This window comes from Perissodus microlepis, chromosome 11 (assembly GCF_051167445.1).
Source record: "Perissodus microlepis isolate ML-2025 ecotype Zambia chromosome 11, ASM5116744v1, whole genome shotgun sequence".
Lineage (NCBI taxonomy): Eukaryota > Metazoa > Chordata > Actinopteri > Cichliformes > Cichlidae > Perissodus > Perissodus microlepis.
In genome coordinates this window covers 13,346,718-13,368,359 of record NC_140471.1, presented here as the reverse complement: position 1 = coordinate 13,368,359, position 21,642 = coordinate 13,346,718, and the positions used below count along the sequence as shown (strand labels likewise).

At 37.7% G+C, this 21,642-nt stretch overlaps 1 protein-coding gene across 5 annotated transcripts in view; it reads left to right on the top strand.

Annotated features, from left to right (window-relative positions):
- The first annotated feature begins 202 nt into the window (after window positions 1–202).
- The window catches only part of ulk4 (unc-51 like kinase 4), an 82,044-nt gene continuing 60,604 nt past the window's right edge, over window positions 203–21,642 (top strand). For 4 of the 5 annotated variants that reach the window (XR_014801748.1, XM_084945127.1, XM_084945128.1 and 1 more), the window contains exons 1-18: window positions 203–284; window positions 967–1,107; window positions 1,468–1,567; window positions 1,933–2,072; window positions 2,166–2,328; window positions 2,641–2,742; window positions 2,838–2,921; window positions 3,092–3,167; window positions 4,429–4,572; window positions 5,266–5,438; window positions 5,829–5,898; window positions 6,133–6,304; window positions 6,525–6,585; window positions 6,696–6,880; window positions 7,685–7,731; window positions 8,142–8,220; window positions 15,745–15,852; window positions 18,892–18,975. Coding sequence is in view for 4 of the 5 variants with exons in the window: in XM_084945127.1 (XP_084801253.1) it covers window positions 970–1,107; window positions 1,468–1,567; window positions 1,933–2,072; window positions 2,166–2,328; window positions 2,641–2,742; window positions 2,838–2,921; window positions 3,092–3,167; window positions 4,429–4,572; window positions 5,266–5,438; window positions 5,829–5,898; window positions 6,133–6,304; window positions 6,525–6,585; window positions 6,696–6,880; window positions 7,685–7,731; window positions 8,142–8,220; window positions 15,745–15,852; window positions 18,892–18,975 (1,926 nt within the window). In the remaining variant the exon portion in view is untranslated. Of the gene's footprint in view, window positions 285–966; window positions 1,108–1,467; window positions 1,568–1,932; window positions 2,073–2,165; window positions 2,329–2,640; window positions 2,743–2,837; window positions 2,922–3,091; window positions 3,168–3,568; window positions 3,689–4,428; window positions 4,573–5,265; window positions 5,439–5,828; window positions 5,899–6,132; window positions 6,305–6,524; window positions 6,586–6,695; window positions 6,881–7,684; window positions 7,732–8,141; window positions 8,221–15,744; window positions 15,853–18,891; window positions 18,976–21,642 lie in introns of all 5 variants that reach the window. The other variant, XM_084945130.1, reaches the window with a different exon arrangement.

Below are 21,642 nucleotides of genomic sequence, written 5' to 3'. Positions count from 1 at the left end.
GTTGTGTTCACTCTAGTATCCTAGCAACGTGGGAATATACCATTTGGAGGTGGATCAGGTTAAAACTAATACAGCGTTTTCCACAAAATCACAGTTTTGCTTATATCTTATTTAAACCGAAACATTTTATTAAGTATAATTACTTATCTGTATGCACATATAATGACTATGACGAGAAGATACAGCCTTTATTTCATGCCAACATTTTCACTACCCCCCACTCTTCCATTTGGAACAATGCGACCCATCACTCTTCCGCTCACAAACAGCGGGTCGTTGAAGAGGTAGGTTTCAAGCTACTTTAATGTGAAGTGTAAAAAAATAACAAGCTCAGCATTAATCGCAAATGTTTTTCTGAGCCTGTGTACAGGCGTGTGCAGGTCTCTTATAATTACTTTCACTTCAACTGTTAACTTTTTTTGTTCAAAGAGTGCAAACTACCTGAGCTCCTGAACGTACGACAGACCATGAAGCCCCCGGGGTCAACCGTTATTTCAAAGTTTACGTTAATGCTGCATAACATATATGTTTTTTCACACATAAAGGTTAATTATTTCTTTTAAGCATAAAATACACACTTTGTTGTCTTGTCTTTCTGGGTGAATGTTAAGAGTTCGTAATAAAAGTGGCTGACTCTAATGAAGCTGCTGTAGTAAAACAGGTGCTCCGCTAATTAAAGGTAATCAGGCAGATTGTTTTACAGGTGTGGCTCTCCAACAAATATAGTACCCCACCTTTAATTATATATATGTATTTGGATGTTGTTAAAACAGATTTATGACAGGATTTCCAGAGGTCCCATTTATCAAAACACATCAAATGTGCAAGAGCAGATAATATTCCATACGTACTGTACAACTTGCATGGTATAGTTTGAATTACTATAAGGCTTCTGTTTTTCACTCATGGGAAAAAAAGTTTGAAGCGAATAATTATAAATTAGGCCTTTTTTTTTCTTCTCCACAGCAAATGGAAAACTTCATTCTGTACGAGGAGCTTGGGGCAGGCCACAACTCAGTTGTCTATAAAGGAAGAAGGAAGGGCAATCTCAACTATGTTGCCATCAAATGCACTGACAAAACCAAGAAATCCGAGATTACTAACCATGTAGGACAATGTTTGAACTTAGTAGTACATCTGCTAGTTGTATTAGTTTTATATACCAATAACAGAGTTGTTTTTAACAGTCCAAAGAAGGCTGTGATTAGTATTGATATATCTAACTGTCAATCTATTTTCCGCCTGTTATGCATGTCTTAGTTGCAGGGCCAGCAATCTAAGCAGGGATGATCTCCCTTTCTGAGGCCACTGCTCCCAGTACACTAGCATATATACAGTGTGCTTTTCATGTTGAATAAGATCATGTGAATGATTAGTGCATGATATTTTTAGGTGGAATTTGCCATTGAGCTTTGCCGTAAAAAGCCTGCTTTATAAAAGTGTTCTGATGATTCACTCTTGTATTAGGTACGCCTCACCCAGGATCTGGATCATCCAAATATAGCCAACTTCTACGAGTGGTATGAGACAAGTAACCACCTGTGGTTGGTGGTGGAGCTTTGTACAGGTCAGTCAATATTCCTGGCAGTTGTTATAAACAGTACCCGAATATCAAAGAATATATTTGATGAGAATCACAACTTATAGCAGCTTAAGGCTTAAATTTCGCTGTGCAAGAAACTGCACAATGACAATAAAAAGCTCTAAGTCTAAAAAAAAAAAAAGTCTAAGTCTAAATTACTTTAATATTTTAAGTTTTTAATAATAAATGTCCTTTCAGAATGCGTTTTTCCCCATTACTCATATATATTCAGTGTTGGTATAGTCTGTAACCACATTTTTTTAAAGCAGTGCAAGGTGTGTCATTCTTTGTTCTCTCTGTTTTTACCTCATGTGCCAAACTTGCATACAAACATGTGCTGTAAATTTCAGGGGGTTCCATGGAGTCTGTAATTGCCCATGATGGAAGCCTGTCACAAGATGCGGTACGAAGGTTTGGATGGCACTTAGTCAAAGGACTGAAACACATCCATGAGTTAGGAATCATTTTCTCTGACCTGACTCCTGCTAAGGTTTGCACCTGCATTCATCTCTATGTAAGTGTATAACAGCAATGCTACCATCATATATGAATGTTGTAATATTTCTCTTTCTGTTGCTCATAGATCCTACTTGATGGCAGCGGCATTCTGAAGTTTGGTAACTTCTGTCTGTCTAAGGCAGAGGGAGACACGCTGCAGGATTTCCTTACCTTGTTCTCTGCATCTGAGGAGATAGAAGAAGGAGACAGCAATCAGAACACTGAAAACTTAAAGAAAAGATTACAAGGTTAGTAATCATGCTGTTTCTGTATGCTATCATTTGTTGACTGTATAAAACCAGCTGATTAGAGATAAGAGAGGCTCTAAAGATATACAGCTGTTAGTAGCTGCTGTTGATCAGATGGAAATGTAAGCAAGGACTTAATGTTGCATCCAGTGCTCTGGGTGTGCAACCTTAGGAGAGGTATTTCACTTAAGGCAATGACAAAAACAAGTCTTGTGTAGGGAATGTTGTTTTGAAATCTTGGTGAGATTAAAAAAATAGCGGCATAAAAACTTTTAAACTACTCTGTGTGCATTCATGTATGTATATTTTCAGGTTCTACAGCTTACAGTGCTCCAGAGGTTTTGGAAGGATCAGAAACTAATATGAAGTCTGATCTCTGGTCTCTTGGTTGTATATTATACTACATGTACACCGGTACTGATATGCAAACAGACTCAAACTAATGAAAATACTAATTCTGGCCTGTAGTATGTTATACAGTACTGTTCTGTATTGTTTTTGTTTCCCAGGTAAACCCCCCTTCTTCTCTGACAACTACACTGAATTGAGAGAGATGATCTTGAATAAGGAACCACCACCTCCCAGGCAGACAGGTGACAAACACTTCCTCGCACACCCACATCATTATATACAGACACAGACTCGCACACAAAGATGTCACTTTTCATATAGTGTTTGATATTTAGAAATAAATAGTTTTAACAGATAACTGTTGATTTTATTCTTGTTGTTGTTTGTTTGGTTAATTGTCTTCTTTGTACAGTGGTTTCTGCAGGTCCTCCCTGCCAGGATTTCCAGAGTCTTCTGAAAGGGTTGCTCAACAAAAACCCTGAGAGGAGGTTAAGCTCATACACACACAACAAACACTTACAATTCTGATACCGTTGCTATAGTTTCATCATCTGGATGCTCAAATGCTTCTATAAATCGATGCACATGTTCAGAAGCATTGCTCAGACAGTGGGATTTAATAAATTAATGATCAGTATGAATGAATGAATGCTCAGTGTACTGAAAACAAAAAATCACCACACCACTACACCACCTGTCTGAACTGACACAAAGCAGTCTGGGTTCATGGAGTCATGCTAGTTATGCCAAAGTCTGACCTTGCCATCTGTGTGCCTTAGCAGAAATTAAAATTCATTATTCATAATCATTAATTTTTCCAGTATTGGGTTGTCCAGTTTTTGTGAGTCTGTTCCCATTGCTGCTTCAAATTTCTGTTCTTGGCTGATAGGAGAGAACACACATGGTCCTGTTTTGTTGTAGCCCATCTGCCTGGAAGTTGTAAATGTTTTGGATGCTCTTCTGCTCACCCCAGAGTGGTTATCAGAGATCTTTTCGGCTTTAATGTCAGGTCAGCACACTCTGGCCATTCTCCCGAGACTTTTGTCATTATCAAGGTATTTCTCACGGGTTATTTTTGTTTCTCACTCCAGTTCGACAGAGCTGTGCAGACTGCAGTGAGATCAGTAATTATAGAAATACCCAAACCAACTCGTGTGGCATCAACAGTCATGCCAGAATCATGGTTGGAAATACGGCCTGATCATATTTTTCCCAATTCTAATGACATTAACTGAAGCTTCTGAGTGCTTGCATGATGGATGTTCTGTTATTTAACTGCCCTTTTATTTTGCCAATGCATTGCAAGAAGGACTCCCTTTCTAAATTACAAGAACAAATAAACCTGCAGGCCTGTGTAATGGAGCCAAGTCTGACTTGTAGTTTAGTGTAGTTTGATTTTCTACAAAATTACCAAGAAACTACACAGTACTTAAAATACTTGTGCAGTATTTAAAAATACAGTATAATACATACAGTATAATACCAGGAATTTAGGCACTACTTAAAATTTTTTATACATGCTTAAATTTACCTACAATTTAATTATGTCTTTTTTTTTTTCTTTTTTTTTTTTATAAAAACCTGACTTATTAACCCCTTATTCTTGGGAGACTACTTGTAGGTAAATGTAACTACAATGTAATTTCAAATAAAATAATTAAAGTTCCATTTACAGGGGAGTTGCTGTAGTTCCTGGTTGTATTGTAAAGTGTTACTCATAATGCATTTAATTTTTTGATGTATCTTTAGGATGAACTGGCCACAACTGCTGGCTCACCCTTTCTGGACACAAATTATAAAGGAGGAAGAGGATGCAGAAGAAGGTGAAGAGAAGAATGAAGAAAATGAAGAGGCAGAAAATGTCTGCAAGGAGGTTGTTTCTTGTAGTTTGAGGTAGGTTATGTTTTTTCATTTTTGTAATCTGTTTTGATTTTAAAAGTCCAACATATTTACCAGCATTTATTTTCCTTGTTATTTTTGGCTGTCAGTGGGGATGTGAATCGTGTTTGATAAAGGTTGATATCAGAGAATTTAGCTAATAAAGAAACAGCTTGCAGAAAGGGTTCTGTATCGCCATTTTCACTCATGTGCTTCAGCATAGACCTTTTCTTGGCATTATCCGATGGAGCTACATACAAGAACACTGATGTTGGATTAAGTTGAATTGATCTTTAAATTTTCTTTTTTTTGCCTGCAATATCTGACTGGATCCATTCAAGAATAGTGCAGATAATAGCTGGGTGCATTCATGAGTAGACTTCATGTGTCCTGCTTTCTGCAGGCAGCACTTTCACTTACACCAACTGACCAAGTAAAACGAGTAGTAAGAACCCGTCTGAAAGGAAATACTTTCTTTTTCTCTGCTACACGTTAGAAAGGGTAACTTCAGCCAGTGCTCAGACCTGAAAAAGAAAGAAAATGAACATGAAGTCTTTTTAGTTCTCACTACCTCCACAGACACACAAACACATGTGACCTTTTCCATCCGTGGCAAGCAGCGAGCCTTGCCAACAGCCACTTAGCCCTCAGTCAGCTAGCTTATGGGATGTCTGAGAAACTAATATCATCTCTTACAACAACTGACAGGCCATGTGACAGAAGGACTGACAGCCAAAATTCTGTCAACCACACATCCTCTGGAGCCTTGAGCCAAAGCCAGACCCTGAATAGTGAAGTCGGAAGGGAGAGAAGAAGAGAAGGAGAACCTGGGAGTCTGCAGATGTGCCGCACACTGCAGCCCAATAAGTCATTCACACTAGGTAACAGATTTGTCAAAGTCTGTGTGGTTTAGATTAAGCAACAACGTTTAATACTTAGCCACAGTAAGCTACTTAACTTTGAATTTTAATTTGTACTTTAACACTAGTCATTTTTGTATATATTTACATTGTATGTGTGATAGATTCTGTTTTTTACAATATTTATCTTCAAACCATTAATTAATCATTAATCTGGTTTTATATTCCACTGTTTTGCTTTACCATTTTTTGTACTAGAATTTGTGTTTGGTTTTGGTTTGTTGTAGGTCTACATTATACTAGTAGTTTCTATTGTTCAGATCTGATTTCTGCTTATTATGATGTAAGGTTCATCTTTCACCATACCACAGATTTATGTGTCTTTAAGTACACACGTGCTTACTTCTCCAGATAATGTTTCAGACCTGAAGCCAAAGAGTGGTTTGGATGAGGACAGCACTGAGGCCATTTTTCTGCTCAGGTATTCTGTTCTTACTCTTTCCTAGTTTCCCTTACAGAGTTTTGTTCCTGTTTTCAGTGCACAAGTTTACAGGTAAATTATTCCAGAGGAAGAATGTGAATCTTGTGTCTCAAAAGTGATATGTAAGCTTTGGACTTACTCTTACAGTAGGAACACACCTAGAACGAGTGGTACTCAGATGTCTATAGTAAACCATACATTGCTCTCCATACTCTTCTCTTCCTGTTCTTGTAGCTCCCGTGCCAACTCAATCAGAAACTGCAGTTCATCTGACTGTCCAAATCAGAACATTGCACCTCAGGTTACTCTCACTACCAGTAACTGTACTGACACTACACCCTGTGTGAAGGATCTTCTCCACACTGAATTTGATCTCACTGTCACCCCAGTCCTCGACAACCCCAAGGTAAAGGCGTGTAATTATATGATATGATGGCTGTTTCGTATTTCTTTTTTTAATTCATTAAAATACATCTATCGAACCTCTGTTAGTCTTTAAGTCTTCTTAGTGGGAAACTTTCTTGCTCCTTCTTACATTACATAAGAATAAGACATTTATTAACAAACCTTTACTAACAATGTAGAAAAAACGGCTACAATTGACTATTTTGAGCTCTCTTTAACAGATTTTGAAGAACACTCCTGTGCGATATGATCCTAAAACCCTATGTGTACCTGCATATTCAGGTATGTTTTTTGAGCTGGCACAAAGTCAGTTTAGTGTCTTGAAAAAAAGCAAAAAAGTATCTCAGTGTATTGTCCCTGTTTTATCTTGAATCCTCTCTATTTTCCTGCAGGTGAGAAGCTACAGTCTCTGAGTGATGAAGAGTGGACTGTCTTTCTATCACAGCTTTGTTCATCCATTGAAGAACAGAGCCACTCCACTTCCACAGCCACTCGATCCAAACTCAACCTCCTGTGCTACCTCTGCTGTGTGGTTGGACATACAGTTATCACTAACAGGCTGATTAACTCAAGACTGGTAGGAAAGCATATATTTGTTTTAGACTCCTGTTGAAATATGATCTGCTGGGTGGGTTTCTTGAGAACAGTTGCATAACTGTGCAGCTTAATAGAATGTATTTAATATCTCAACCCTACATGATAGCAAGGGATCCTTAGTGTTAGCTGAGGAAGATTATAGTTGGAAATCTTTCCACTGGCATGTCTACAATTGAATATTTATAATGAGCTATTGTTTTCCAGTTTGTTCATTTTCTACTGACCTTGTGCTGTCTTTTTTTGTCTGTTTGTTTGCCCTGTCAACAGAGAACTTCAGTAAGAGGATGTAGGTGTGTTGGTCATGCTTTTGCTCCCAGCTAGTCATTAGTCAAGTGGGAGTCATTAGTACCGCACAAGGATGCAGTTTCATAGAATTATTCAGGGCTCAAAAAAAGATACCTCTTTCAATCTGATTTTGGGCACAGAGTTCCTGAAAAAAATGTAAGATTAAGATTAACAAAAGCACAGGAAAATTATATTTAGAATGTTTTTTATTTATGGTATTATTACTGATATAACCATACTTTTTCTATCTGTAATTAAATAAAGTAATGATAATTGTTTTTTATACGGCTCATCTTTTCCACTCAACAATAAGAATTTGAAAAAAGTTAATTTCTTTTTACTAAAACACCGAACACTCTCATTAACAATCCTTTTAGAAGTCACAATGAACTTAGATTCCATGCTTTGTGGCAATATATCATCATTTTCTACATATTTACATTGTTTGCTATCCTTTTCCTTCTTTCTGTCACTCTAATTTCCTCAATCCTTCATTCAGCTTCTAGTTTTGGTCCACCTGTTGCGACAAGCTCCTAACTGGGACATGTAAGTACACAATGTATGTTTGTTCTATAAACAGGGGACACTGTAACATTGCTTTTTTTAAAGTGCTAATTTCTGATGTGGCAAAACATTATGATTAAAGAAAAGCTACTGAATAATTAGAAGAAGCACGATTCTACATCCTCTCCCAATTGCTTTTTTTAACATTGTTTTATGAACTGCAGTTCCTATGATTATATCTAGAGTGGTTAAGCATGCTCTAAGAAATTTGATGTTTATACATTTTCTTTGCTTTGTGTTGTGTTTTTCTTCTAAGGATGCTGGAAAACTTAAACACCATGACCAGTTTTATAAAATAAGTAACTGAAAATGTTTTTAGAAAATCCTGAGTTGATATCCAAGCTGAAAATTCACAATTAACATAATAAATAAAAATGAAAAATGCTTTGCAGACGGAGCAAGGTTCTCAGAGTGATGGGACTACTGGCTCTGCACTGTAGTGACCTTGGATTGGACAGTCCTGTTTCTGAGGTCAGGAATATACACACATATTAAATAGAGTTTTTTTTTTCCATGTATTCATTTATTTATTTACTTAGGAAGAACAGCTACTGCTCATTTGCTCATTTTTTTTTAACTTTAACCTAACACAATCTTCAAATGTTAGTATAAAATTTATACTAGGGCTCCTAGCTAATTGTCACAATAGTGTAGGTGTGCCAACACCGATTTAAAACCCCAAGACATCAATGCAATTATATAGATATTTTAGTTATGGAATTTTATTTATTTATTATGTATTAGAAATAAAAGTGTAACACTGGCAACTATAGAAAGAGCAAAACAGTCATTTTATTTCAGACAAGTTATTTAATGCGCTGAGTAACCAAAAGTCCTGTTTTCTTCAAAATGTTTCATGATCCTCAGACCTGCAGTACAAATTTACACCACGATGTGGCAGTAAATACCAGAAAGAGCACATTTATTGATATAAAATGTTAAAATTATCCACAACAAAATACATAAAGGTTGATTTAGCATGTCTTGCTTAATTTTATTGTGCATGTGGCCATAATTAGTACTTTTAGAGGCATGCCAACAATAATCAAAGCTTTTAGCTGAGGAAGGAGGAAAAAAACTGTGCTGAAACAAGATGTAGAAATACTTTATAGTACCAGTATTTACCAGCTGGCGGCGTTAAAAAGCTACAAGACAACCATAGCCTGTGTACAGTAAATAGGAACTTTAGAGATATCTTGCGCTCTCTCACTTCTGCTCACTCTCGCTCTCTCTCTCTCTCTCTCTCTCTCTCTCTCTCTCTCTTGCTCTCATCAGTTCAGTTAAATTCAGAGTGGCTATACTGGCACGGTGCTTCTGAAAAAAATATTGCCAAAGTAATTTGAGTGTACACAATAATAGTGGTATAAATATTTATACAATTTATTTAATCAAGTATAAAGATTGATATATAACTGTTGTGTATCAGTCTATGATATATCATTTTCGTGTGTCTGTGTTTGTGTCTGGATGAATCCATGTAATGTGCGTGTTTTGGTCATTCAGGGACCCTTGGGTGTGCCTCGCTCCTTACCAAAGGAGTGTATATATAATATAAAGAGTTGATGTTGTTACTGTAAACATTGCTGTTTCATTAAACATTAGAAATTGTTGGAAGATGTGTATCTCTGCCCACTCAACTCCACTCTACACAAAGAGTGACCACTAATGTACTTAGTTAAGATTGTTATTGAGTGCTTCTAACCGTGGAGTAGATATTCTGCCATAATTTCTTTTGAAAGTGGCCAGCTCTACTTCGACTTTTTTTCTTTTCTTTCTAATGTTTGAAAATGGTTTCTTGACATAATTTGGGGAGAACTGATTGGTGCTTGGAAAGCAGTGTTGTTGTGATAATAGTCAGAAAATATCTGAGAGGGAGCGGTTAATCTCAGCCCCAGCTCACACAAGGGACTCTTTTCTGGGCTCATCTTTTAGTTTTGGAGGGCTTTGGACTAGAGGGTGTCTGAGGGCTAGATTTGAGGTGATTAATAAATTTGAGTGTTCAATTTTTAATTTTAATTTTCAACGAATGTCTGCCTCATTCTGCTCTGCATCCATTTGTGGCTGTTTTTCTGTGTACATGTGCAGAAAAGTGCATCTGCAGGACTATACATGTAAACAATTCTGTTTTTCTCATAATTACTGTGGTGACTCAGTGGAGCCTTTACTGTCTTACAACAAAAATTGACTGGTTAACACTTTAGCTGAAATTTGGAACTCAAATGAGGAATCAAATTTGCTTTTAATTGCATTTACAGCTTAAGCCTTTTTCTTTTAGTGTATTTACTGCCACGTTGAAACTCCCTGGTGCTGTAATGCTCATACCAAAACAGACTTCCCTCTAGTCACTAAGAGACTGGAATCAGCACATTGATTCTAAAAAATAAATACTTAATTTTCAGCCATGACAATCACTTTCCATCAAGTTAAAAGGTTTGGTTTGTCAAAGTGTAATGAGCATATATACGTTCAATAGTACAGTGGTTTAGGTGGAAGATTTTAATTTCTCATGGGTCATCCATAAACAACATTTAGTGACCTTTTTTATGAATGTGCCTATGCACATGCTGACATACATGCCATGGTACTTACATGGTCATGTTTAGTGCCACAAATGAGAGAAATTAGCCTTATGATAAAATATTGATATTACCAGTGGCCATATTGGCAGGAATGTATTGATTGTCTTGTTTTTGTTTGTCTGTTTTTTACTATATACTGATATGTGATTTGTCAGATAATGTAACTTTAAAGCCTTTGCAGATTTGTCATCACTGTCTAGGGCCCATCATAAGCATTGCAGTTTATCGGTTTCCCTTGTTGAGTCATTTCTCTAAAGAGTCCCCTCTGAACTTTCTGTTAACTATGTACAAGCAGAAAGGAGAGACACATTACCGGTGAGACTTACAAAACAAGTAGTTTCTGATTTGTAGTTTCATCTTATCAGGTATCATTTTTTTGAGTCCTGGACATTGGCAGATTCTTGATGGAGTTTAAAAAATGGCTTCATCAAAGTAGAATCTACTGGGGGTGTATAAATGGCACAGAGATCTAGCTATGTGCTATTTGTCAGTGATGCCCAGGGCTTCTTCTTATTTACCATGGTTTACTGTCGACATCTTACGCCAGAGAACTATTTCATACCACACCAGTTGTCTTCTGGCTCTTTGCTGCTACTGGGATGGCTGTAGCTCAGGCAGTAGAGCAGGTCATCTACTGATCATCTACTGATACTGGTGGTTTGATTCCTGGCTTCCCCTAGTCTGCATGCCTCTTGGTCAAGATACTAACCCCAAATTGCTCTCCGATGCATCCCTCAGAGTATGAATGTGTGTGTGAATGTTAGTTAGAAAGCACTAAGAAAATGTGCTTGTTTGAATGGGTGAATGCACATGTTGTGTAAAGTGCTTTGAGTGCTCAGAAGAGTAGAAAAGCGCCATATAAGAACCAGTCCATTTACCATTTACTGAGTCATCACAGCGATATACAAAATGGACGACTTTGGCATCGCAGTTTCTCTTTAGTGAATTGTTAAAAACCAATGATGAGTGGAAAAAAATCAGCTACTAATGACAAGGATAACAAAAAGCATTATATAAATAATTAAAATAAAATAAAGCGGTTTATGTGCATCTTTGTGTCCGTAGTTGTGTGTCCATCTACAGGGAGTGCAGAATTATTAGGCAAATGAGTATTTTGTCCACATCATCCTCTTCATGCATGTTGTCTTACTCTAAGCTGTATAGGCTCGAAAGCCTACTACCAATTAAGCATATTAGGTGATGTGCATCTCTGTAATGAGAAGGGGTGTGGTCTAATGACATCAACACCCTATATCAGGTGTGCATAATTATTAGGCAACGTCCTTTCCTTTGGCAAAATGGGTCAAAAGAAGGACTTGACAGGCTCAGAAAAGTCAAAAATAGTGAGATATCTTGCAGAGGGATGCAGCAGTCTCAAAATTGCAAAGCTTCTGAAGCGTGATCATCGAACAATCAAGCGTTTCATTCAAAATAGTCAACAGGGTCGCAAGAAGCGTGTGGAAAAACCAAGGCGCAAAATAACTGCCCATGAACTGAGAAAGGTCAAGCGTGCAGCTGCCAAGATGCCACTTGCCACCAGTTTGGCCATATTTCAGAGCTGCAACATCACTGGAGTGCCCAAAAGCACAAGGTGTGCAATACTCAGAGACATGGCCAAGGTAAGAAAGGCTGAAAGACGACCACCACTGAACAAGACACACAAGCTGAAACGTCAAGACTGGGCCAAGAAATATCTCAAGACTGATTTTTCTAAGGTTTTATGGACTGATGAAATGAGAGTGAGTCTTGATGGGCCAGATGGATGGGCCCGTGGCTGGATTGGTAAAGGGCAGAGAGCTCCAGTCCGACGACGCCAGCAAGGTGGAGGTGGAGTACTGGTTTGGGCTGGTATCATCAAAGATGAGCTTGTGGGGCCTTTTCGGGTTGAGGATGGAGTCAAGCTCAACTCCCAGTCCTACTGCCAGTTTCTGGAAGACACCTTCTTCAAGCAGTGGTACAGGAAGAAGTCTGCATCCTTCAAGAAAAACATGATTTTCATGCAGGACAATGCTCCATCACACGCGTCCAAGTACTCCACAGCGTGGCTGGCAAGAAAGGGTATAAAAGAAGAAAAACTAATGACATGGCCACCTTGTTCACCTGATCTGAACCCCATTGAGAACCTGTGGTCCATCATCAAATGTGAGATTTACAAGGAGGGAAAACAGTACACCTCTCTGAACAGTGTCTGGGAGGCTGTGGTTGCTGCTGCACGCAATGTTGATGGTGAACAGATCAAAACACTGACAGAATCCATGGATGGCAGGCTTTTGAGTGTCCTTGCAAAGAAAGGTGGCTATATTGGTCGCTGATTTGTTTTTGTTTTGTTTTTGAATGTCAGAAATGTATATTTGTGAATGTGGAGATGTTATATTGGTTTCACTGGTAAAAATAAATAATTGAAATGGGTATATATTTGTTTTTTGTTAAGTTGCCTAATAATTATGCACAGTAATAGTCACCTGCACACACAGATATCCCCCTAAAATAGCTAAAACTAAAAACAAACTAAAAACTACTTCCAGAAACATTCAGCTTTGATATTAATGAGTTTTTTGGGTTCATTGAGAACATGGTTGTTGTTCAATAATAAAATTATTCCTCAAAAATACAACTTGCCTAATAATTCTGCACTCCCTGTATAGACGCAGCAGAGGTGTTTTGTGTGTTTCTGCAAGTGTGCTTTTTCTTTTTTTTTAAACCATGTTTATGCGAGGACTCAGCAGGGGTCTCCTTTATGACATTTTGTGTGTGTGTGTGTGTGTGTGGGGGGGGGGGGGGGGTTGTTTGTTTGTTTTTTTTCCTGCTTTTGGTGCATCTGTGTTTGTGTTTGTCCTTATGTTATAGTGATGCTAACAGATGACCAATAAAAGAGTATTTTTCTCTGGTGTGTGTGTGTGTGTTGTCTCAGCAGGGGTCCTCTCACTGATATTCTGCTAATCAGAGTTTTGGGGCTGGGCTTAGTTACCATGGTAGCTGCTATATGCTTTCATTACTCTTCAATAGACACACTCGTCTGTCTCTCTTCCTGTCTCACTGTTCTTTCTTCCTGTCCTGTTTGTTTCTCTTTTGTCTTTCTACAGTGAGTCTGTCATTGTCCTTCAGCCGTCAAATAGAATTAAATGAAAAATAAATGTTTTGTTTTAATGTTACTAATGCATGTTTCTTGCTTTCTTAATGTGAGATAGAGAAGCTGCGCTTTCAAAATCCACTACACATGATCTTCCCCAGCTTTTCTGGGAGTTTTGCCACAAAAGCTTGAACTGTGAAGGGTTATAGGAAAGGAATGAATTTTAAAAGCTCACAGCAATCCTTAAGAAGACATATTCAGAGGGTAATGGCTCAACAAAGACATTTCTGGATTTCTAAATATCCTTTGTAAAAAAGAAAAAAAAAGTTTGGACCGACTGTGTTGTGTAATTATGTTAAGACTGATTTTGATTAAAGTTAAAACTGAAATCTACAGTGCCATCTGGATACTCTTATGGGTAAACAATATAAAAGTCTTGTTTCCTAGAGATATTTGGTGAATGTGTTTTTAGATGCTGTGATAATCTGTGCCTGACATTGTTAGTATAAGATATGTGATCCATTAATCTGAATTTAGCCGTGCAACAAACTGACAACCTATCCAGGTGTGCCCCCGCCTTTCACGCTGTGACAGCTGGGATTGAAATCCTGGTGTACTGAATTATAAGCCAGTCTCCTCTGTCACCGCTTTATGGGCTTGTGTTACCTATTAATTCTGGTTGAGTCTTCAGTCTTCTATAAGGCTAATAGTCCACCGCAGTAACTGGTCATTGCACTGTTTATTGTGTGTGTGTCTGCGTTGTTGTTTATGTGTGTTAATCAAGTGCATGGGTTTGTATTTCCTTGTGTGCATTGATGTGCATAGTTTTCACCTGAAGTGCTGATGCTGAGATAATTGTAAGGTGTTGTCTGGGAATTATTTTTTACACGTCTTCATGTAGGCTTTTTTTTCTCTACCTCTCCCCTCTCCCTGAGTGCAGCTGCTTGACCAGTTTCTAACACACCCCAGCATATTAATTCCCAACCTTTTCCATTTAGAAATTGTTAGTGGTTTGATCTCACTAAGGGAGTGAGAGAGAAGATTGGAAAATGGCAAAATACAATCGCTTGAGTGTAACTGTAGTAAAAATTTCTGTGGGAGAGAACATCAAAATCTGTCACACCTCCTCACCCTAAAATGGACAGACAGAACAACATAGCTAACAGACAGGATTGGCGAGAGAGCTGTAATAGAATCACAGCAGGCAAATTTAAAATGGAAGAGAAGGAGAAAATGTGTTCAACAATACAGAAATGATACAAAACTGGGAGAGAATGGAAACAATGGAAAAAATAAAGAAGAAAGCAGGAACAAAAGAGGAATGAGGCAGAACTTGCATCAGATCACAGAGGGGGGAAAGCTGGCAGTAATGCTAATGTCAGGAAGCAGCCAGCCAGAAAGGCTGTGTTTGCATATAATTAAGTCTGTGTGTGTGTTTACATCTGAGTTCAATGGGATTTTTTTTTTTTTTTTTTTTTTGTATTTAATGTATATCCCATCCATGCTTCTGTTTTCTTAACTCTGCCCCCCTGAACTGGATGAATAGAGGACCTTGAGCATATCCATCCTCTAAGTCATGAAATACACCCTGGACATGTTTCCAGCCTTTCACAGGGCTATAGATATACCAATTATGTCTTACCTCATAGAAGAAGTGACAATATTGCATTTGCAGGTTCTTTCAAAGAATATCAGTGGATAATTGTTCAGCTTTACTAAAACAAACAGTTGTTAAATGTTTTTCAGGTTAGCATGACGTTGTTGCCGTTTTAGTCATCAAATTCTAAATAATATGCATGTCTTCGTTCCTCAAAAGTTGTAGACCAGGTTTTTGTTGACTACAACACAGGCAGCTCCTGGTAGATTTGGACTATAATCCTACACAGTGGGACAGCTTTGTAGGCTTTGAAATTATGATCTCTGTACACAGTGGCCTTAGTGACTTTGACAAAATCAATTTTCCTGTTTTTCCTTAAGATTTTTAGTTGATTGCATTCATGAATTAGATATTTGGTTTTAGCTAAGCTTTTTGTATTTGCTACCTCAACTTAAAAATAATGTTAGAATATAAGAGTTTTGAAGTTGAAATTTTTATGTGCTAGCAGAGCATTGCCAAGCTTCTGGTGATGTCTCTGGGTAATACAGATGCCCCTGGCTTGTATTAAAAAATAGAATATGTCCAGCCCTAGGGAAATATATAAATGTACAATGAATTGTAATTTTATTGTGCAGATAGTATCATTTTTTTAATTATTATTATTATTATTATTATTTTTAATTTTCATGTGGTTGAACTTCAATTGAAAATAGAAGTACTATTGAAAGTGTCTGTCATGCTCTTTGCAGGCTGTGTCCACACTAACAGACCTGCTGAGGGATAATCTAAGGAACAGTAAAATAAAACGGCTCCTGCTGCCACCACTCGCAGAGTTCCTCTACCTCATCTCCTCTCAGGTACACTTTGAATGTCAGAAGCCAACGTGAAGAGACATTTTTAAAGAGATAGATATGTTGCAGTTTATTGAAACATGATTATGTTTCCAAACACGTCTATAGAAGTCGGTCCACATGCATCCTTGCTTTAGGCATGAAAAGGGCACTCATTGCAGGAGGTTGCATAAGTGGCAAGAACATTACTCGTTTTTTTAACACTCATTCTTTGTGAAGTAGATTTTTCCTTGATTAGAGGAGGTACAACAGAAGAGGAGCTGTTAATAGAAATGTTATTTGGCATTTTTGTCAAAGAAGAAATCAGCAGATTGGGGCAGGTGCATTTCTTACTGTTTGATTTTATTTTTTTTTTTACTGTTAACCTGCGATTTAAAGTCTGTTTTCCATACACCATTGTTAAGACTAATTCATGAAGGTCTTTAATTAGTCTCAGACAAATTCTCTTAATATTGTTGAAGCTTTCTTCTACATACTAGACAAGGCAGTGGCATATTATGTCATTAAATGACCCGAACAATTATGTTAATACAAGCAGTAAGGAATACAATGAAAGAAATGATTCACTGGCTGCTCACCTTGCTGTTAACTTTAAGTGGCTGTGAATCTGTCATATCATCTTTCGCCAATCGTTCAGCAGTGAAATTGATTTCTTCAGTTAATAAGTAAAAATGAACACAGAATTGATGTCACAAGTAAGACTGTTTGTTATTTCTTCAGTGGTAATGTTCAGCTTTAGGTGAAATGAATGAAAGTACTCTGTCATCAGGTAATGGACCTTATATCTACACACTAACTAAATTCAGTTGGAATTTAATTGACCCCCAGCCCTGAGAATTAGAGCGAAGGGGGCCTTGTTTGACTTCATTACCAGGGGCACTGCCAATTTATTGCCAGTTAACCTAATTTACCCAGGCAGGTCAATTAAGCATAAGATTTTTATTTACTCAACTGATGGATAACCTTTAAAAATCAATCCGCCCACCTGATTGCACATATTATTCTCTGAAACCTTAAACAATCTCATTGCTGTGTCGAAGCTCCTAATAAATTGACTCTTAAGCTCCTGCAGGAATTGTGTTTGTCCACTGATACAAATGTGTTCTAGCTCCCACAGAGATCATCTAACCAGCAATTTAAACGTATACATTTTCATTTAGTTATAGTAAAAAAATGATCTTATATCAACTTACCATCCTTAAGATGCTCTGTAATGTAGTGTCTTTAGTGTTACTGAAATTTTAGTGCATATATATATCACGCATATATATATATCGCAAACTGCAGAGTTGTCAGAGGAACATTATATAATGTATATTGCCTCAGATCTCTGCAGAAATTTGCTATGCAATCACCCAAAGCTCTTATTAGAGTGTGGGAGGCACATACATTCAGTTTAGTTATTATATATACTACAAAAGTTAATCTAATCTTGGCCTGGTGATATGAAATTGTATTTTTCAATGGTTCTGGCTGTCCTTGATGCACCATCAAGACTGAAATGGTCACGTTTATCTTTTCAAAACTCAGTTTCTCTTGAATGCAGCGTAATTACATAAACTTTTTGATGGGTATATTCATTGTCTTGAAAAGTCACAAACTAATTCAAGTGTTTCAAATTAACTTCTTTTTGGTTTCATGATGTTGAGTGCATATATCCACAACATTTCTCTGAGTCAACTTCTTTAAAAGGACCCCTCCATGAAAACGTGTTTTAACCTTTACGTTTTTTCATTCCATGCCAGTTTAAGAATTAGATCTCCAAAAACACAGTAGTTTTTTTATTTGGACTGTTTTTAGAGTCTCAAGGTTGGTGGTCTGATGATCTGATAGGTTTTCTGCTTAGTGTCAGCTACATTGCTTCCTGTGTTCTTGAGGCTAGATATACCCTTGAAAAAAAAAAACACCATAAAAACCTGTATCCTTATTGGGCTTTACAAGGATGAATTAACATATTATCAGACTGATTTTAAATAGTAAGTAAAATTGGGTGTTTTGTTGTCTCATGCTAACAGCTAACAGTACACGACTGTCTTTAACACCTTAATGAATAGTTAAGTTAATTTAGCAGCATTAGTGAAAGCAAATGTCTTAATTACAAACAGTTCAGATGAAAATCCTTCATGGGATCTGAGCTCTACCAGCCATGTGGACCCACTTTGTCTCTATAATGGCAGGAGAAACAGTTTGAGTAATGTGGAATGGCTCTGTAAGTGTCCCCTGGTAAAATGATCTTCTTTACTCTCCTGCAGCCCCAGTCAATGACAACGATTAGCTATAGCCTCCAGTGCTGACTTTATCCTCAAGGTTAGATGTAGCCTAGAGCCTGTACAATTGCAATGGAACAGAGAATTATTTGACAAAAAAAAGTTGAATTGTTGAATTTATCTCAATTTTGTGGATTTAAGACAATATAAATGTAAAGCCTATTTTGTCAGGATAAGAAGTAAATGGTAAACATATGATCATGTGAATAACTGAAAATACAGTGGCAACATTTTTGATGACTGAACATTTAAGTTGATTCACAGGAAAAAATACCATACTAGATTTCCCAGATTAATATAAAATACATGATAATTTCAGGATTATTCAGAATTATGTGTGGGTTTATGGTTTGACAGAGCAACCAAAACCATCAGCTTAGTCCATAGGAAGTTGTAACACATTATTTCAACTATTTTTTGAAATGTCATTTACTGCTAATACTAATAGATAACAGATTGTTTCTTAAATAGTCAATGAAAAAACACTATTTATAATACTCACATGTACCTTGTTCCTATATTTTTAAAATATTTTGATGGAAAAAGTCTTAATTTGAGTATTGCAAATGCAGTTAAGTAATAAAGATGCCCTGGCTCCTTTTGCACCCTTTTCTTACCCTTTCCTCAACTCCTCTCTGCTGCACTCCGCATCTCCTACACTCTGCCTTTCTCTCACTCCCACTCTACTCCTCCACTGCCCCCCTCCTCCCTTTACTGTATCCCCTCCATCTCTCTTCTCTCACCCTTTCTCCCTCTCTTTTCTATGCCTCTCTATCAGGAGAAGAAGAGAGGCTCCCCAGAGGGACTGTGGTTCGTTCCCGCTGCCGCCTACACTGGCTTAATGAGGAGCCTGCGGGAAGGGGTGAGTGTCTCTGTGTATGTCTGCGTGTGTCTGTTTGTCTGTGCCTGTGTAGCTGTGACTAAATCTCTCTCACTGTGTGTGTGTGTGTGTGCGCAAGAGTGTGTGGCAGGGGATCCCTGTGAACTGTAATGATGAGGCAGCTGTGGGGGCCTAAAGCGTTGTTTGCCAGCTGCAAGTCAAGGGCATGCAGAGCAGTCACACACACACACACACACACACACACATGTGCGCATTCGCACTCTTACCTGCATCAAACACAACCCTTTACTGCTCAGCAGTCTGACCTCAGCAGCAATTAGGACCCTCCAGACACACATATACAGTAGATGGAGCAGAAACACAAATAGAAATGTAGATACTTCTTTCCTTTTTGCAATTTTTTCTTTCACTTTTTTCTTTTTCTGTCTTATTTCATCCCTTTTTCTTACTTTGCCTTTTACATTACTGTGTTTTTTTTGTTTTTTTTTAAAAGTGAACTTATAAGACTGTAGTTGATTTAACACTAAAATAAAGATTAGAAATGGGCTTGTGGTTTTTGAAGCATGTCTATTAAGAAAGTGCTCCCACATCACATAAAGAAATATACAGTGTTTGTCTTTCTAGTATTTTTACACGGTGACCTTTTCCCACGGATTAGGGACACATTTGGTAGACAGTGATATACAGTGAACAGGTAAAAGGAAAGAAGGAGATGTTGTTTTGTCTCTCAGGTGCAGAAAGGGTCTTGCTGTGGTGGCCCACTATAGCAGAATGAATATAGATGAAACCGGTCTGCACAGTTGTCAGCTAGTACCTACTGTTGCTTCATTACCACTGGGAGTGTAGGGGGGTAGATGAACAGAGAAGAGGTGCGTGTGCGTGTGTGTTTGTGTGTGTGTGTGTGTGACAGGAGCGAGGAGAGGGGTGTAGGGGAGGAGAGAGAAGGTTGACTTATTTATCATTATTGAGCTGAGAGAGTATGCTGATGGAAACACACACTACTCACACACAGCCTTAGGGACCAGACACTCATCCTAAGACCCAACCTGCCTCACTCTTTTTCCATCTCTCCCTCTCACACTCCATTTTCTCTCTCCTCCCAGTCTCCCTTTCCCTGACGAGCTGTTTTTCCAGTAGAATAATATTTGTCATCACGTTACAGAGCTGTCTATTTGGGCGAACTTTGTCTCATGGGTTTTACAATTATTGGAGAGATAGTGGTCACATTATATGGTTGGATGTTTGAGATACAAATCCTTGTTTGGGCACCTATGGGCAAAATACTTGTTTTGTTGCTTTATTTTCTTTTACTTGTTAAACAGTAAAACTTGATTAACAATTTCAGTGAAGCACTAAAATGTGTTGATTAGGTTGAGAACTGCCATGGGCTTTCTAAGCAATTGACTGAGGAGCTTTAAGTTAACTGATGTTTATAAATCAAGTTAAGGCTATATTAAAACACCTCCATATTATAATTTCCAAAATCTTTAATAAGGTCCTCTTAAGGAAAACTGTGAAAATGAAAAAAATTGCAGTTCATTGTGGTTGCAGTAAGCTTTAGCAGTATTTTTCCACCATGCAGAGATGATGCACCAGAAAAGTCATTAGGAGGAAACTTTACCAAGTACCCCATCACAAATGTCATGATGAAGAATACAAAGCCACATCTGATTTAGATGTTGCTTTAACTTCAGGTTGTGCACAGATGAAGTTTCTATCTTAGCTCTTTGTCTACAACTTCTAAAAGTAGGTTTAGAGAAAAAAATGATGCAGAATTTGACCATGAGATTTAAAGCATCCTCCTTTTTGGGACAGTTAGTGGCATATGAAATATTGAATGGATATAGAAAACAGTTCCACTAAATATCAGAAGTTTTGACTGCAATTGTCCTCCAGTTAGTCACGTAAAGGCCTGGCAAAAATAACACAAATCCGACATGAACTGTTTAAATATAAGCAAACTAGAGATTTCTGAATGACCTTTGCAGTCTGTTTAACTATAGGAAGAGCTTAAGCCTGCCATGTGAACAAAATAAGCTAAAAATTGAAGTGTTTAATGGCTTAGCTGCGAGAAGGTTGATGGAGAAAGAGCTACAACAGGCTACTGAGTAAAGTTGAATTTTGCTTGACAGGGGTGACCTGTTAACCCATGATGAAATAGCCCAAAATAGAGAGTACACGCACCCCATATAAAAGAATGAGCTGCTCCCATGGCATCAGTGTTGTCTTAAATGTCAAAAAATGTGAATTTAGATCTAGACAGATGGTCTCTATTGATTTCTTTAAGGTTTATTGAATCCCTTACCCTAAGGAAAGCAAAGTGAAGACAATATGAGACTAGTTGACAATTCTGTCACATATAAGGCTAGATTTGGTCCAGTTTTTATATAAAAATATTGATCAGTATAGCTAATTAGTTTTTAGATGAAATATTTTTAGTAGCTAAGGCACAGAGCCAATTTGTTGGTTTTGTCAGTAGAGCGATATGGTGGAGGAAATGGGGACTGACAGAAATGAAGAAAGAAGGATCAGTGTAGTAGGGAAGGGGGTGGAGATGGCAGGGAGAAAGAGAGAAAGTTGTAGTTGGACAGGGGGAGTGGATGGCATGGAGTGAAAGGCAGGTTTCCAGGCCAGACTGAGCTACAGGAAATTATTTATGAGTCTGAACAAGATGATGCTTCAACTGCC